The sequence below is a fragment of the Phyllobates terribilis genome, unplaced genomic scaffold (assembly GCF_046119375.1).
Source record: "Phyllobates terribilis strain yellow unplaced genomic scaffold, ASM4611937v1 Scaffold_6515__1_contigs__length_43940, whole genome shotgun sequence".
Classification (NCBI taxonomy): Eukaryota; Metazoa; Chordata; class Amphibia; order Anura; family Dendrobatidae; genus Phyllobates; species Phyllobates terribilis.
The window spans coordinates 26,863-43,654 of NW_027369258.1; the positions used below are offsets into that span (position 1 = coordinate 26,863).

Here is a 16,792-nt window from a genome sequence, read left to right on the forward strand (position 1 = left end):
GGTGTCTCGATCGAGATTTGCCCTCGACATGGATGTCTTGGTCAAGACTATAATGTCTCGATCGCGACTTTGCCTCGAATTGAAAGTAGTGATCACGATCCTAAAAGTAGCGATCGAGTCTAGAGCCGTTTCTGAGTGACTGGGAAAATGTCTCGACCGCGACTTTATGTCTCAATCGCGACTCGGCGACGGACCCGGCCCAATTGCAGATTCAAGCCCGGGAATCTATCAATTTTCCCTTTTTTATCTTTTATTTTCTGTTATTTTATTTCCTAGAGGATAGATACTATATAAACCTTTAGTTTTTAAGTTAGAATCAGTTAGTTATTCTTTTTGCCACTTTTCACATTTAGTTCTTAGAGATTCAGCAACCAAGAAGAAAGCTCCCACCTTTGTGCCATCTTCTACCTTCATCCCTTGTTAGTTCATCCATAATCATGTATAGCTTTCTCTTGGCTATGTCTGGCTAAGTTCCTACGAGTTCACTCTTAGGTTGAGGCCATTATTCTAGGAATTGTTTGTGAGAATTCTATTGTTTATGTTCTAATAATAATTTTAGCATTGTTTTATTTTCTCTTGAGATTATTGTCATTGATTGATATTGATTTTATCTAGGTTAGAAACTAGGTTGATTAATATTCATTCATATCGCTAGGCTTGATAATTCGATTTGAAAAGTCTTGTCTTTTAGGTAGCAATCAGAATTAGCATAGACTATTTGCGAGTGCTTATTTTGTAGAGATTATAAACCTATGTCGAGTATCGGCGATTTGCCAATGGTATTGCATAGGACTACATATCTTTGATCTTTATGTTGTTGAGTAGTTGAACCTTAGGATTTCTTTGGTTATTACATACAACAAGGGTTTCTAGGACTATTTGGACTAGTTGCTATTTACGAACAAAGAGTAGGACAACTAGATTATTTATTTAAAAGAACATAACTTTATTAGAATTAGATGATCAAATTTTCATAAGAATAATGTGCTGAGAGTGAAAGAGTGAGCTTTCCATCATTATAAGTTTTCAAAATCCAACACATTCAGTTATTATTGATTTCAATAGTTTTCCAAACCAAAAACCCCCCATTTACTGCTGATAACACAAATTGAACTAGACTATCGTTGTGGCTCCCTTGGCACTCGACTCCGACTTACCACTTCACTAGTAGATACTTTAGTTGGATTATCTTTGACAGGACCAACGACCGTTTAACGCCTGTTAGGGCTCCAATGCAGATATTAAGCGAGTTGAGGAAAACTTTTCCTGGGAACGTGACATCTAGGAAGCAAATTGCCAACTTCTTACAGAAGCTTGATTATGAGGATCGTGGAGAGCCAACAGTTACACAATTGTTCCTTAAATTATTGGTCGACAATTCTTATGTTGTATATCCATTACGAAATAAGACTACGCATGAGGTCGAAATCCTTTTCTTTGCTAACAAGGAGTCCTTGCGGTTGTCGAAGAAGTTGCCGTACGTGGTAGTCATGGACGCCACATACAAGACAAACAAGTAAGATAAATATTCTTTTAATATTTAGATTTTATTTGTTTGTGTCATCTCTTATGATGGCTAATCTTTGTATCCATAGGTATGACATGTCGTTGGTGCAGATGGTTGGGTTCACTTCCACTCACTTGACTTTCAACATTGGGTTTGCATTCACTCGAACTGAAACAACTTTTCATTACACATAGATATTGAAAAGACTACGATCTCCACCTGCTCCACTGCCCTCTCCAACCTCGTGCTGAGAGTCTCTAAATAATGATGGTCTAGATAGTGGGGACGTAGATGTCAACATCTCATACCGTCTCTGTATCTGAGTAATGGGGTCTGATGTCCGACCAGTCTGCTCCAAGAACTCTCTCATCTGTCCAGCAACAATCTGTGCACGCTGTATGATCATAAAATTTAAGTTAGCACAACTATATAAACAAAAAATAAGTACTAAACGTGTTTCAAATAGATACTTACCGAAATTGCGTCGACGGTCTGCGAGTTTTGATAGTGGCGACGTAGAATGACTATGTTGGGATCAACATACATGTGTGTGTAGTCCTCGATAAATTGTATGTACTCCGAAGTCACGTCCCAAAAGTGGATGGCTATGGGACCATCTAAATCTATAAGCTGTCTCGGATCTTGATCTCATACACCCAACAACTCTGGACCAAACGTCACCTCGTACCTCATCAGCTCATCCTCTCATGTGATCTTTGTAGGAGGAATTGGAGGTACCGGAACCCCCTGCCTAAAACCGAACTGTCGGAGTACCCGGTCAGGCATGTAAGGCTCACAGACATTGACGACCCGCAAAATGCCTCGAAAATGTGATGGTGCAAGCTTTGGAGTGCTAAAATCAAGTGCACCCCACGGTTGCCAAACAACCTGCAAATAAATTGACGTTTTAGTTTACAATTTTCCGTTTAAAATGAAGAATAAAAATCGTACAAAACGAACCTCGCTCACAGAAACTTCATCGAGGATGCGGCGAATCTGTCTTAGACAGTTGACATTGTTAGAATCTGGCACGTCTAGTATCGTATCCTCTCTAACAGCTGCACGTGCATCTCCCAACGCTGCAGTATTCATCATGCCATGACTACGGAAATGGGGAAAGTAAGCCCAAATCCAAGCCTATACATGAATCCACTATTTCAGTTGAATATTTTGACTTAAATACATAGTTCTATTTTATACATTTATTTTCTCATAACTTACTCTGAACAAAATGTTGCAACCACCGATCCCCTGCGCTCTACGTCGTGACGCCTGTCCTAAATTGTGATACAAGTACGCAAGCACTTCTGCTCCCCAAGCATATGATGACGTGACGTCGTGGTCAAATAGGAGAGCCAACCACCTGTGCTTCCTGCCCTTGGTCGACTTGTCGACCAAGACAGTAAAAGCGAGTAGCAGAAGAAGGTAATATGTAGCAATCTTGCCCTCGTCTCGATGGTCACTCTACAGCCACTGAGTCATACGTGTAATCAACCAAGATGCCGGTATGCCTCCTGCATGGTTCCATCTAGACAACTATGACGCGGTCACCTCCAAATCCTAGCATACACGCTCTCTGACAGCCATCTCATCATAAACGGTCGACGTGCAGCTACTCGTATCAATAGGCAACGCAGTAATCTGAGGATGTCATGCAGTGTAATCGTCATCTCGTTAAAGTGGAAGTGGAAGGAATTAGTCTCCGGATGCCACCTCTCAACTAGAGCGGAAATAAGGGAGGAGTCGATCCTAGAAGCAGCACCAACTGTACGAAGATCCGTCAACCCGCTCCTCTCTGCAATCCAGAACCACGAATCAGGATCATCCGTAATATACTCCTCAAACGTAGAGAAGTAGGTTGTGCGAGCGTGGATCTTCAAACACTTTCCTGTCTGAAATTTCAACATAGTTGATTTAAAACCGATATTGCAAAGTATTGTTATCATTTTAATTAAAAAAACCTACCAAATCCTGCTCCGCTTGTCGTCTAGCGTGACCTCTCAGTGCAGGAGCAACATCAACATGAGCCTCGGCATCTACGGCCTCAGGAGCGACATCATCACCACGATCATCGCCCACGGGAGCATCGTCTGCGGGCGCATCGCCAACCTCCACATGTCCACCCTCGACACATCTCCTCTGTCTCCTAGGTTGTCGAACCAATAACGGCTCAACGGCAGCAGGGTGTATCCGAGGAGTCAAGTCATAAATGGCTCGTGCAATGTGTGACTTGTAACTAATTAGTAAACCTTCTTTATGTGGGGGCCCCGGGCATCCACTTAGGCGGAGCATCAACTGGTGTCACAGAAGCTGAAGCCGGTGGAATAGAAGCTGGAGATGGTGGCACATAAGATGAAGCTGGTGGAACAGAAGATGAAGCCGGTGGAACAGAAGATGAAGCTGGTGGAACATAATCCCCGACCGGTGGCAAAGAATCGATGACCGGTGGCACTGAATCGCTGACCAGTGGCACAGAGGTAGAAGGCACTGACATAGCAACGAAAGTCGGTGGCTCTGAAGCAGTAGGCCCGACGGGTGGCACACTAGACTCAATCGATGTCACGATAGACTCCACCGGTGGCACTGAAGTAGTAGGCCCGACGAGTGGCACGCTAGACTCAACCGGTGGCACGATAGACTCCACCAGTGGTACGGAGGACTCTACCGGTGGCACAGTGGACTCGGCCTGGGGCATAGTGGACCGGAGTGGTGGCAGAGAGGCAGAAGTAGAAGGTGAACGATGTGGTGAATGGTTCATCTCAACAACCGGATCAATACTCATGTAGAACAAATCATCGTCATAGAACACATCCTCGACAACCGGATCATCTCTATCTTGATCAACAGACGCCTCGTCCTCCAATCGCTCAGCGACATCATGTACACACTGACGTATAGATTCTGTCACACCCACCCGTCGTGTCCTTACTTCCACTATTGGCGTGGGTGCCGTCATCCCAGTATCACCCAAACTCGCGCGCAAACACTAATGACATTATTGAAAACACGTCTTTTCACAACTGTTTTTATTTTTATTCGATCAATTTCGTATATCAATTATGATTTCTAATCCAATCAAATCGAAATTCTTAATATACAGAAACCAATTAACTCCAATTCAATATTTCATATCGAATTTCCGTAAATCGTTTTTTATTTACGAATCTTAGTTCGACGTTTCATATTCTAATTATAATTTCAATTTCAATTCCAACTTATATTTTCAATTTCAGTTTCAATTTCAATTTATAATTTCAATTTCAATTTCAATCTCAACTTATATTTTCAATTTCAAAGTATAATTCCAATTTCAATTTCAACTTATAATTTCAAATTTATTTTGATTTTCAATTTCAAATTACAATTACAATTCCAATTTCAAATTACAATTCCAATTTCAGTTTCAATTTCAACATATAATTTCAATTTCAATTTCAATATCAAAATTAATGTAAAGAAACAAATTAAAACTTATAATTTACCTCGTAGGACACCGTTATTAGAGTAATTTCATTGTCGGGCTCGGTTAAATGTCGTGTAGCTCGGGCAACGGGCCGTCGTCCACCACCGTTGGCAACACCGCAAACGACGGGTTGCTCGTCGTCTGCCTCCAGGTCAGTAGCGGCGTCATCCACCAGTGATTCGCCGGATGGTTGACCGGACGACCGAGCTCCATCTTCGGCGAGCTGACTCTGCGAATCCGGTGGTGCTCCGGCATCTACAGCATGGGAATCAGCGGCGGGAGCAGGATCGTGAATGGGAACGCAATCCCCTTCTCCGGCCATTGAGGGGCGGCGTGGCTTCGTTGGAACGGAAACGGGGTGGCGAGGACGAAGGCGAGGGCAGAGAAGCTGTTGAGGGGAGAACGAAGAGAGAAAGAAGGGGAGAACGAAGAGAGAAGGAAGGGGAGAAGACGAAACAAAGAGCGGAACACCGATCGAGAGGCGAGGACGAAGGCGAGGGCTGACCGGAGGGAGAAGCTGAAGAGGAAGACGAAGGGACGGCCGTGCTCGGGAGTTTTTGAAGACGAAATAGCACGCTTAACCTAAGCGTGCTTGTCCGCTTAGTTTAAGCGTGCTTATGGGCTGGCCCAATCCATATGCACGCCCAGGAGAAGCATGCAAATGGGCTCGGCCAAAGACATGCACGCCCAGAATAGGCGTGTAGTGCGCGCCCAGAATAGGCGTGTAGCGCGCCCAACGGAAGCGTGTCGGTTGTTCCTTCTTCCTCGCCATTGAACGCTCCACATAGGCGTGCAGTTCTTTGGTGTCAATTGTGCACGCCTAGATTGAGCGTGCAAGTTGTACGCAAAAACTAGGTGCGCTGTTGAGGCCTTTTTCTTCCGACTGTACCCCTAGCACGCTCAATTTGAGCATGCTACACATGCACGCCCAACCTATGCGCGCCAATTGGAGTGCATTTAGTCAAAAAAAAGATACATATAGCCATTTCCTAAGGGAATTAGGAATAGAGATAGAACCTGAATAAAAGGAACCTAGGACCGTTGAATCAGGCTAGTAGGTTAGACCAACCATATGAAGTGTTTTTCCCAATTAATCAAAACAATCAAATCAGTTTTTACAATCCCCAGTTAGTTGCTTTTCATTAGTTAGTCATTCTAATACCTTAAAATTTGAATACCTTCGGTTCCTTGTGGGATTCGACCCCTACTTGCCACTCTACTTTAGTAGAGGAGTAAAAGGGATTACTTTTATTAGGGAGCCTGATGACCTCCCTGTCACTCATCTTATTTTTCCCTCTTCCTACCAATATATTGATATACCCCCGTTTCTTGCGCATGTGGCTGGTGCTTGCATTGTTACACCGACATTGACTCTGGCCAATTGTATCACATGCATCAATAGCTTCTTATAAAAGACTTTGGCGATGAGCATCATCTTTGGATGATTTACTAGAAAGTGGATTGAATTTAAAGAGATAGATGAAGATGAGTTTTTCATTTTGGAAAATGAAATAAGAACTTAGGAGTGAGTATAAGATGGGAGAGTTGAGGATGAACTAAAATTGGGACAGTTGAGGATGAACTAAAACTCTATGTGGTCTCACTTATATAGATGTAGAGAATGCTAACACTTGAAGCATCTCTATGCTAAGTAAAAAAAAAACAATGTGGTATCCCATGCTTACTTTGCCTAAATCATTTTGTTTCTTTCTCTGCATTAACTATTGCTATACAAAAATGATAGAAAATGCCAACACTTGACGCATATCTATGCTTGGTCAAAAAACAATCAAGTATGGTATCCCATGCTTACTTTGCAAAAGCATTTGATTCTTTTCTATGCATTAACTATGTCCATATAAAAATGATAGAAAATGCCACCACTTGAAGAATCTCTACGCTTATTCAAAAAACAATAAAGTATGGCATGATTACTTTAGAGAAAGCATTTGATTATTTTCTCTACATTAACTATGTTGACACAAAGATGAGAGAAAATACCAACACTTGAAGGATCTCTATGCTTGGTAAAAATAACAATCAAGTATGGTATCCCATGCTTACTTTGCAAAATCATGTGATTCCTTTCTCCGCATTAACTATGTCCACATAAAAATAATAAAAAAAGTCAACACTTGAATCATCTCTATGCTTGGTCAAAAAAACAATCAAGTATGGCATCTCATGCTTATTTTGCAAAAACATTGGATTTCTTTCTCTTCATTAACTATGTCCACACAAAAATGATAGAAAATGGCAACACTTGAAACATTTCTATGATTGGTCAAAAAACAATCAAGTATGGCATGCTTAGTTTGCAGAAAGCATGTGATTCCCTTCTTTGCATTAACTATGTCCACACAGAGATGATAGAAAATGCCAAAACTTGAAGCATCTTTATATTTGTTCAAAAAACAATAAAGTATGGCATGCTTACTTTGGAGAAAGCATTTAATTTCTTCTCTGCATTAACTACGTCCACACAAAGATGATAGAAAACACCAACACTTGAAGCATCTCTATGTTTGGTAAAAAAACAATCAAGTATGGCATGCTTACTTTGCTGAAAACATTTGATTCCTTTCTCTGCATTAACTATGTCCAAATGTCGACACTCCAAGTAAACAACTATGGATCACATTAAAGGGAGAATTTGATTACAACACACAAAAGAAAACTAAACACTTGTTACAAGATTAAAACATGCAAGGACTAGAAAACATTAAACGGACATAAAAACATAAAAGGAAAACAACAATATGGAGCGAAAAAGCCAAAACACGTAGCACACTAATGCTTCATTCTCTACTAGCCCGCAATAGAGAAATTTATGATTTCATTAATTCTTCCAGCAATGCCTTCCTTACTACTACATCTTCCTTTGTTGGATTAGATTTCTTGATTAGAAATTGAAAGAATTCCCATTTGTTATTCCTATCGATATTCCTTTGTTTCAGCTCTAAGTTCCTTTGTTCCATCTTTATGCTCTTTATCCTAATCTGCACCGCCTTTCTATCCTCCTTTTTCATCTGTAATGCGTGCTTTTTCTCATAGAGCTGAATTTTCTAGATACGTTCTTGAGTTTCCTCATCATCTTCAACATGGCCTACATATGTCACATTCTTTCCCACTCTTTTAGTCTTCTTGATGCTCGGAGGAAGAATAAAAGTAGATGTGAAACCACTTGTTGGAGCGTTGCCTCCACATCAGTGCTTGATCTTTTTGTGCTTGTGATGCTACCTGAACTTCTCCTTCCCTTCACATTGTCATACCTCCACTTCGGCAAAGCTTCTATTATTTTCCATGCATGCTCAAGCCTAAACGTCTCTTTTTTATCAATGAGATATACTTCATGTGCATCCTCCATCACATCATCTTCTGCCTCTCCACTTCTTCTATTCTCTTGTGCACTTCCATACACAACAACCCACTTGTTTACAGAATGGTTTATTTTCTTCCATCTTTCAAAAAGACTTAATGCTCTTTCATGGGAGTCCCCTCTATTGCTCATTGTAATAGTCAATAATTCGAGCCCAAAATGCCTTGTTATTTTGGTCAGTGCCAAGTATTGGATTTGTGCTTATATTTAAAAATGCACTTACCAGGAGTAAATCTTCATCCTTGTTCCAGGCTAATCTTTTGTTAACTCTTTTAGGGATGACAACTTCAGGTTCCGGTGAATCAACAACAACTTTGTTGAGGCTGGGTGCTAAAACTTGGGAACCCTCCTCCTTGATATGCACCTCCATGAACCGGTGCAGAGTCTTGATACATAAGTTGTGTAGAATTTGTATTATACACATCATACGGATCTAATGACATATCTCCAAAATTATATGAGAAGTGATCTCGACTTTGACTCATACTAAAAGAATTGAAAGTTTTGGAATGAGAAGTTTGAGAGATAAAAAAGAGACTTGAATTAGATGAATGAGTGAATAAAGCAAACTCACTTGGCATCTTATTTATAATTAAAATAATACAATAGATATAGCATGAAAAATTCTCTAATATTAAAATTGTACTTGATAACATCATACAGTTGGTAACAATATATTTTATTTTAAATTATATTTGGTGACTATAAAATTTTCAACAAATATCAAATCAAATGCATTTGTACTTAATAAAATCATAATAGGTTCTCAAAAATCATATATAGTATTTTTTAATTAACTCATAGGTATTTTTTGTATGATAACTTAAATTTATATTTAAAACGTTAAAAACCCCAATATAATTGTAGAATTAGTTTTTAAAACTATATGAATTCCAAAATATAAGAAAAATTATTAAAATGTAAAATATAGTCAAATTATATGTTTATGGATAGATAAAAATGTAAATAGAATTATGGTATTTTTTTAAATAATGGTTTAAGAGAATAGTTAGTCTTAATATTATTAAATTAGATGGTCCAAGGACTGTCCGTTCTGTGCCACGCGTCGCGCATTGCGCTTCTCTGTGCGGGCCATCTAGTGCGCGATGTGTGGCACTCCCACTAACAAGTGCAAAGTTTGGTTGGAGGGGCAATACGACACCGTCTTGGTCTTTTTCATCTCAAAAAAATTGAACAACCAAACGCTGCCTTAATTATAATTATCTCTTAGAATTGTTTCCAAGCTCTTACTTTGCCCCATATAAGAGCTTTCAAGCTCTTAACATTTATATTATAAAATAATTAAGAGTCAAGTTAAGAGTTAATCATTGTAGGTGCTCTTAGCTTGTTTTAGTCTTAAGTATTTATTTTTTCGGATCTGATAACTGTGAAGCATTTTTATTTTACACTACAAGTACCATCTCATAAAATGCGTTTTTTTAGTAGTATTCATTTTTCTTCATATATTTTTAAGTTGGTCGTCTATATGTTTATAAATGTAAATCAAACGCAACAGATTTTTTATACATGCATTTTGTCCCTACGGGACTGAGGGTCTCTTTTTTTAAAACTTGCCCAAAATTTTTGAGCCGGTGAAATTTATAATGATAACCAAATGAGAAATCTTATCTAAGTCTAGTCCAAAATATATTTATCTATTAGGCATTGATAAATGCATTTTGCTTTTTTCCCTAACTTTATATTAGATTAAGAGTAAGATATGATCAACCATTTGATTTCCATGTCAAACTTTATGAAATATACATTCCATTTCTCTTTCTATATGTAATTGTGACAAATGCAGAGCCCTGCACTTCTAATAACCTTATAGTGCTGTAGGATAGAATATGCACTCAAATAGCATTATTGAAACTCTTATATGAAACAAGTTAATACAAAATTCTGAAGTCTGATCTGATGCAAACCCAGGCTTCTGAACAACTGAAGAGCCAAAAAAACTATTACCAAGATCTTGTTTTTGGGTCAGGTAAACTAAAATCCAAAGTGGTGTTTTTTGTCATCTATTTGTTGTAAATTTGATTCTTTTTCTCTTTTCCATGTTGCTTTCTATGGGTCTGTTTTTTTCTTAATCTCAATTGGATAGAGTTCATATTATATACTAGAATCCTAAACTATTAATGTGGAAGTCATTTTCAAGTTAAGCACAATGTTGAGATGTGACTTAAAAGAAAAAGTGCAACTAGGTAGGGCATTGCATTTTTTGTTCAAGTGATTTGCTAAGCTAATTCGTTGTTTACAATTGATTTGTTGAATTATACGAGATTAATTAAGAATGATACGCTTTAATGAAAAGGTTGAGGCTTGTCTAGTTGGTGCATGATCAATGACAGAACTGGTTTAGAAGAAGATCCCTTAATGACCATAATTTTGTTCAGCTTATTTGAGCACTTGACTCCTTCAGGTTGTGTTCTTAAAACCCTTAATGATTAATGATCTTGGAACGAATCTCAAAACATGTTAACAACAAATGTTACAACCCTTCAGTGAAAGGGCAGACAAAGGAATGGGCATCTATCTAAACCTTAAGAAAAAGCTTTGAAAATGACTTATTGATAATACCATAAGCCAAACATACTTCACTAATTCTTTCTTCTTTTCTAATGTTTTCTTTTCAAAAAGTGCAGGAGCATAATACATAGCCATGGCTCACCAACTCCACGTTGCTAAAACCTGGTAAACTTAATTTAATGACAGTCACCAAATTCAGAAGCAATATGGATATAGAACCCTAATATAAGTCGGTTCGAACAAATTTGATGAAAACTAATCATATACTCAGGAGTTTGAATCTGTGCTAGGAAATAACACATGCAGCATAAGAGTGTAATACTTCCATCAAGTGATGAACTGATAACATAAAACAAAATAAGTGAAAGTGAAAGTAAAAGTGATTGGCTTTCACTACCTAACTTCTGCACACATTGATTTGTATGTACAGGATATAGAACTTCTGCACAACTTGATTTGTACAGACTATATAGCATTGACCCCATCTCAGTCAATTATCAATTACTGATCCGATCACCATCTATATGACAGAGTTGGTGGCTTTCCAGATCATCAAGATAATTAAACAAAGATAATCATCATTAAGATAAAAAGAACACTTTTGGGGTGTTCTTTTGAATATAAAACGTGAAAGACAGTATCATAATCTCTTGTTGATAATCTCACAAAAGTGCAAACACAAAATAGCTTTACAAAAGGGTACAAGGAAATTCATAACCTTTCTGCCTTTGATTTGCCACTCCATAGTTTACACTGGTTATGAAAAAAGGGATCAAATTTAACATACAAAACAAAGAAAAAGACCCATCAATAGGAAACAAATTTTGACACCATCACTTATTTAAAACATACCAAAAAGACAAAAAACAAGAAAAATGAAATCCCTCATCATATTCACAAAAGAACGGCAGTTCAATTGTTAACCTAAAAACACAACAAGATCAAATCTTTCAAGCTTGATCACCCAATTCCTCAATGATGGATATCAAGTACTCATAGAAAACCTTCAACATATCAGAAAATGTAACAATACCAACCAAAGTATTGTCATCTTCAACCACCCAAGCATAATTAACTCTATGAGCTATAGCTTGTATCATAACTGCAACCAACGAGCTGCCAGGGTGGCATGTAATCTCCTGAACCCTCCTAACCGTTCTAACCGAATAGCTCCACGACCTATTACACCTCCTCAACTGCCCGCGTGGCGATGACATAACCGAATCCTCGTCATCAGACGAGGATAATGACGAAAAAGAAGCGGCCAATGACGAGCAATCATCGTCGAAAAGGGGAATAAACCCTTCCAAGCTCTTTTCTTTAAGCCTAGCTTTGACAACCCTAATCAGATCTTCGGGTGGGCCCCAGTTGTCAATGTAGGCCATTAGGTCGCCGCATGATAACGCCAGGGTGGCGGCGGCTGCTGACTCATCACAGGCGGATAGGGCCGACGGGGAGATTTCGCCCACAAGGGTATTATCGAATGAATCTATTACGGCTAATGAGGTTTGGGTGATTAGGGATTGGGATAAGAGGTGGGTTATTGTTGATGCTGGGGAATGGTAATCAACTTTTAGGGTTTGGGTTTTGATGATTTGAAGGTCTTCAATGGAGTATGATGGTATTGGAGTGAAAGAACCGATGCTGCACAGGATGAATCTTATTAGATCTTCTTGCGTCAGCCAGCAAAATTCTTGGCCATCTTTGCTGGAGTAGGGTTTTTGATGATTTCGGGTGGGTTGAATTGGAATTACTAAATGATGGGCGCCTTGTATGATTAAGCTTATTGCTTCTAGTAAGCTGCAAACAAACAACAATTAGAATTTAGATTAATCCACATTTAAAGCTCAAATTGAAGGGTTGTGATCAGTATTAGTTTAGAAGCTAGCATGCAAATTGCCTTACTTTTGTTTCTGTTTGTGTAAATAATAGCGAGTGGTTAAACCAACCTTAATTGAATATCATGAATTTCATTTGTCTTCTTTCCAGAAAACTGTTAATGAATTGAGTAGTTTTAAAAATTCTGAGAGTAACTATACAGTTACAAGCAAAGCTAAACAGTAAACAAAAGTTGAATAATTAATTAATTACACAGCAATTAAACTACGTTCTGACAAAATCAAGCAAACAGAGTGTACGTTACTGCGTTTCATGTCTAGCTTCTAAAAATATTCAAACAATGTCAATAAGGTTCTAAATTAGCGATTTCACCAGATTTTCAGGATCTCAAGACAAACAAAACAATATCAAAAATGCAAAATCAAACTAACTTTATTAACAAAATGCATAACTAATTATACCTTGTAGATGGCTCTACATGCTTAACGGAGCCAGAGATTTTAGGAAAAAGCACAGAAACGGGCGATTGAAGAGCAGAAACAGGGGAATCCAAGTTCTCTTCTTTACACAGAAAACAAAGCACATCTCCCATGCAAACCTTGCCAACGCATCTACACTCAACGGTGGAGCGGCGGTGGAGGTGACGGTGGTCGCAGGTCCAGATGCTGACGAAGCTGTCGTCGGAAGTCCTTAACGCCGCTACAGCGTCGGAAATGGAGGCGGAGATAGAGAGTGACCTTAACGGTGGCTTTCCCAAGCACAAATCTGAAACAACATGGGAGTTTAAGCTTATTGCCATGCACGGAGAAGTTCGATTTTTGGGTTTGAAGAAACGATTGAGGAACAAGAAGAAAGAAGAAAAAGGGAATTTGTTTAGGTTGAAGAAGAGGGAAAAAAGAGAAGGTCTAATTTTTGGGCCTGTGTAAAAATTGGTGGATGGGCTGTCATATATAAATCTCTCTAAATAGCTAACAACAAAGAACAATGGGGCCCATTTAATGATTTAAGTATTTTATATTTTAGTCAATTTTTTTTGTGCAAACACAAAAAATACTGTTATGAGGCAATATATGAATATTTTTGTGGTTTAGATCTGGAAATGGCTAGAGTCTATATAGATTTATTAATGTTGCGTGTGGAAATTCAGTTTATTATTTTAGATTAAAATACAAATTTTTGATGTGTGGTGAGTTATGGGCAGATTGGCATTTTTTACACACTATGCAAAAAATAATAGAAAATGTTGTAATATAATAACTCGTTGTCTTAATTTCTAGTATAGTTAGCCTCAAAAAAAAATTTCTAATATAGTTTATTCTAGGAAAGATCTCGATGTTACACACAAGAATGTAGGATTATACTATATAATTTTACAACTATCCGCTTAAGTCTATTTTCTTATGAAAGTTCTCGATGTTATATACAAGAATGTAAGGAAAGTTTATTCAGGATTTTTTTTGGGTGCACAATCGGTATGATATGAATATAATTAACGTATACACATATTATAATAAACATTCACTCTTACCATCTATTTATCTAATCATAATATTTATAAAGTTTATTTTTTAAATAATTTATTATGACAAAACTCAAACAATAAAATTTTCTAAAATCTTCAAAAATCCCCACTCTTAATCAATATTTCGGAACACCCTAGCGTCTCTTGCCCTAAATGATAGCCCCTTTCAATTTCCGTTCTTTACTTAATTCCAGGCCATTCTCCTCTTTGTATGTGTAACGATCGCGCTTTGCCTTCCTTCATTTCTCATTATTGCATTCATTCCTTTCTCTCCTCTTTGTTCGCATATACTGGTTGAGTAAGGCATGCCGTATCATTACTGGAATTTAACTTCGAGCATCGATTATGCACTGGTGGAGTAACGCTCGTCGGTTTAATTGGTGCTTTGAAGTTTTGGTAACGGTTGGTCATGGAGGGCTATAAAACCTGCGTGAGCGATGCTCGGTCTGATGTTAGGGTCATATGCTTTATGGAAAGCGGGAAGTAACCAACGTTTCGGGGAGTGACCAAGTATCACTAATATACTAGATGTAGCATTTGAAATGGTAAGGACAGTGGATTTCGTTATAAACGTATTCTGTGTGAAAAAGGATGTGATATGGTAGTTTTTCAGGGATAATAAATAAGAACTCTTTGCTATTTACGGTGATAGTTCAGGATTACGACCTATTTACTGTCCATATGCTCTTATTTATTTTATCCTCTTATTGGTGTATTCCAATTGCATAAATGACGCCATGAGTCATGCATAATATTTTGATATCTATTTAATGATGCCTCTGTTCAAACTACCTTGGGAAATTTGCATTTTTTATTACGTCCAACTTAGTGCCTCTTGGTGGTGCTGCAACACATAAGCACCGTATTACAGTCTATCCCCATCTGTCACCAGTATCTTTCTCACCTCAATTGATAAGTATCTACATACAAGAAGAGATGATCCTCATATTATTCACAAATGCAAAGATTAATTGCTAATAAATCAGTAGGATGAACATTGTTGTACTTCTAGGATATTTTACACTTGCTATAGATGCAAATGAAGCTCTAGAGGATTAGAATTCTTTTGACCCCTGTAAATGGATTTGAGAGATCAAAAAAATTGGACTCACGTGCTTGAAGAATAACCTCGACACTTCTTCCGTTGTACAGTCCCTAGATGCTGGGATGAAATGCCCTATACTTAGAGATTGGAGCAACACTATTAGCTAGAAACTTCAATCTAAGCATTAAATTAGGAGATGCAAAAGAAATTCTAGAGAATACTAATTTTTTATCAGTAGTATGAGCATGTTACAACTCTAGAATATTCCATAGTGATCGTAGATGCAAACGAAGTTCTAGATCTAGAGAACTAGAACTTTGTGAAAATGCTGAAAATGAAGGATAGCAGTTAAATAAAAGTAGTGATTACATTAATTATATTTGTAAACTTATTAATAGATAGAACACATTCAATACTTATTAAATATTAATTTTTTAGATTATTATAAACTATATTCTTTAGTAATTAGTAATGAGTGCTTAGAATCTTTTTTTGGAGTTTTCCACATGTGCTATATGCAAATTCATGAAAAAGCTATCAAACTTTCACGTAAAGTACTTCCTAATCATGGTAGTTATTGTATTTGGTTAATCTAAAAGGAATGTAGAAAACATAACACTAAATACTTTAGCTCTTTTCCTAATCTTGGGACATAACTTAATCACGACAAACTATAAAAACAAACATTATTGTGAAATATATATATATGTTACGGTGTGTGAACCGGTAAACATTTTCTTGATATGTAGTGGAATTGAAAATTATATAAAGTGAGGCTAATTTCATACAACAACATTAAAAATATTGTATTTTCTTATGAATGTAAAAAGACAAAAAAATATATGAACAATAGCATGTGCGAAGCACGGGTGAATACAACCTAATCATATGATAAATTTAAGTTGATAGTTCATTAAATGACTCTATGTCAATATATCTTTTCCCATTATACTCTTACATTAACTTCATCTGGACATTATTATTATTATCTATTTCTTTTTATACTCTCATCTTAACCACAATTTTTATTTTAACTTAAATAATAACTGATGATGATAATAATGTTCAACAGTCTCTCCAATTCCTTTTAGCTTTTATCGTTTTTTCACATGTCTTCGGTTATGTCTCATCAACCTCTCTAATTATGTCTTTAGAGTTCTAAAACGGTCATGACCTTTGATTGAACCTATTAAATAGATAACTCTTACTTAGCCTAATAAATTAAACACTTTTGTTTCTTGTAGAAATAGATAATTATCCTGTATTTTGTGAATTTTGCTCATAGATTATGCAAAATTTTATCAATGTCATTTACTTTATTATCAAGAAGTATTTTTTCTTCAACAAAAAAGTTAAATAGGTTAAAAACTTAAAATCAATAAATATCTCCATCGTTTTTATCTTATTGTTTCTAATCTATATATTTATATGTATATATATATACATTGTTGTACGTGAGCAGAACATCCGATTGGTTTTGTGTAACCCACGAGTTGGTCGTTCTTCAA

At 37.2% G+C, this 16,792-nt stretch overlaps 1 protein-coding gene across 1 annotated transcript; it reads right to left on the reverse strand.

The window, feature by feature from the left end:
* Positions 1 to 11,398: 11,398 nt before the first annotated feature.
* On the reverse strand, positions 11,399 to 13,516 carry LOC141251061 (uncharacterized). Its single transcript, XM_073670192.1, has 5 exons — positions 13,179 to 13,516; positions 11,872 to 12,678; positions 11,731 to 11,802; positions 11,572 to 11,631; positions 11,399 to 11,489 (listed from the first exon to the last, which is right to left on the reverse strand). The coding sequence occupies exons 1-5, from the start codon at positions 13,514 to 13,516 to the stop codon at positions 11,399 to 11,401; spliced, it is 1,368 nt and encodes a 455-aa protein (XP_073526293.1).
* Between the last annotated feature and the right edge of the window lie 3,276 nt (positions 13,517 to 16,792).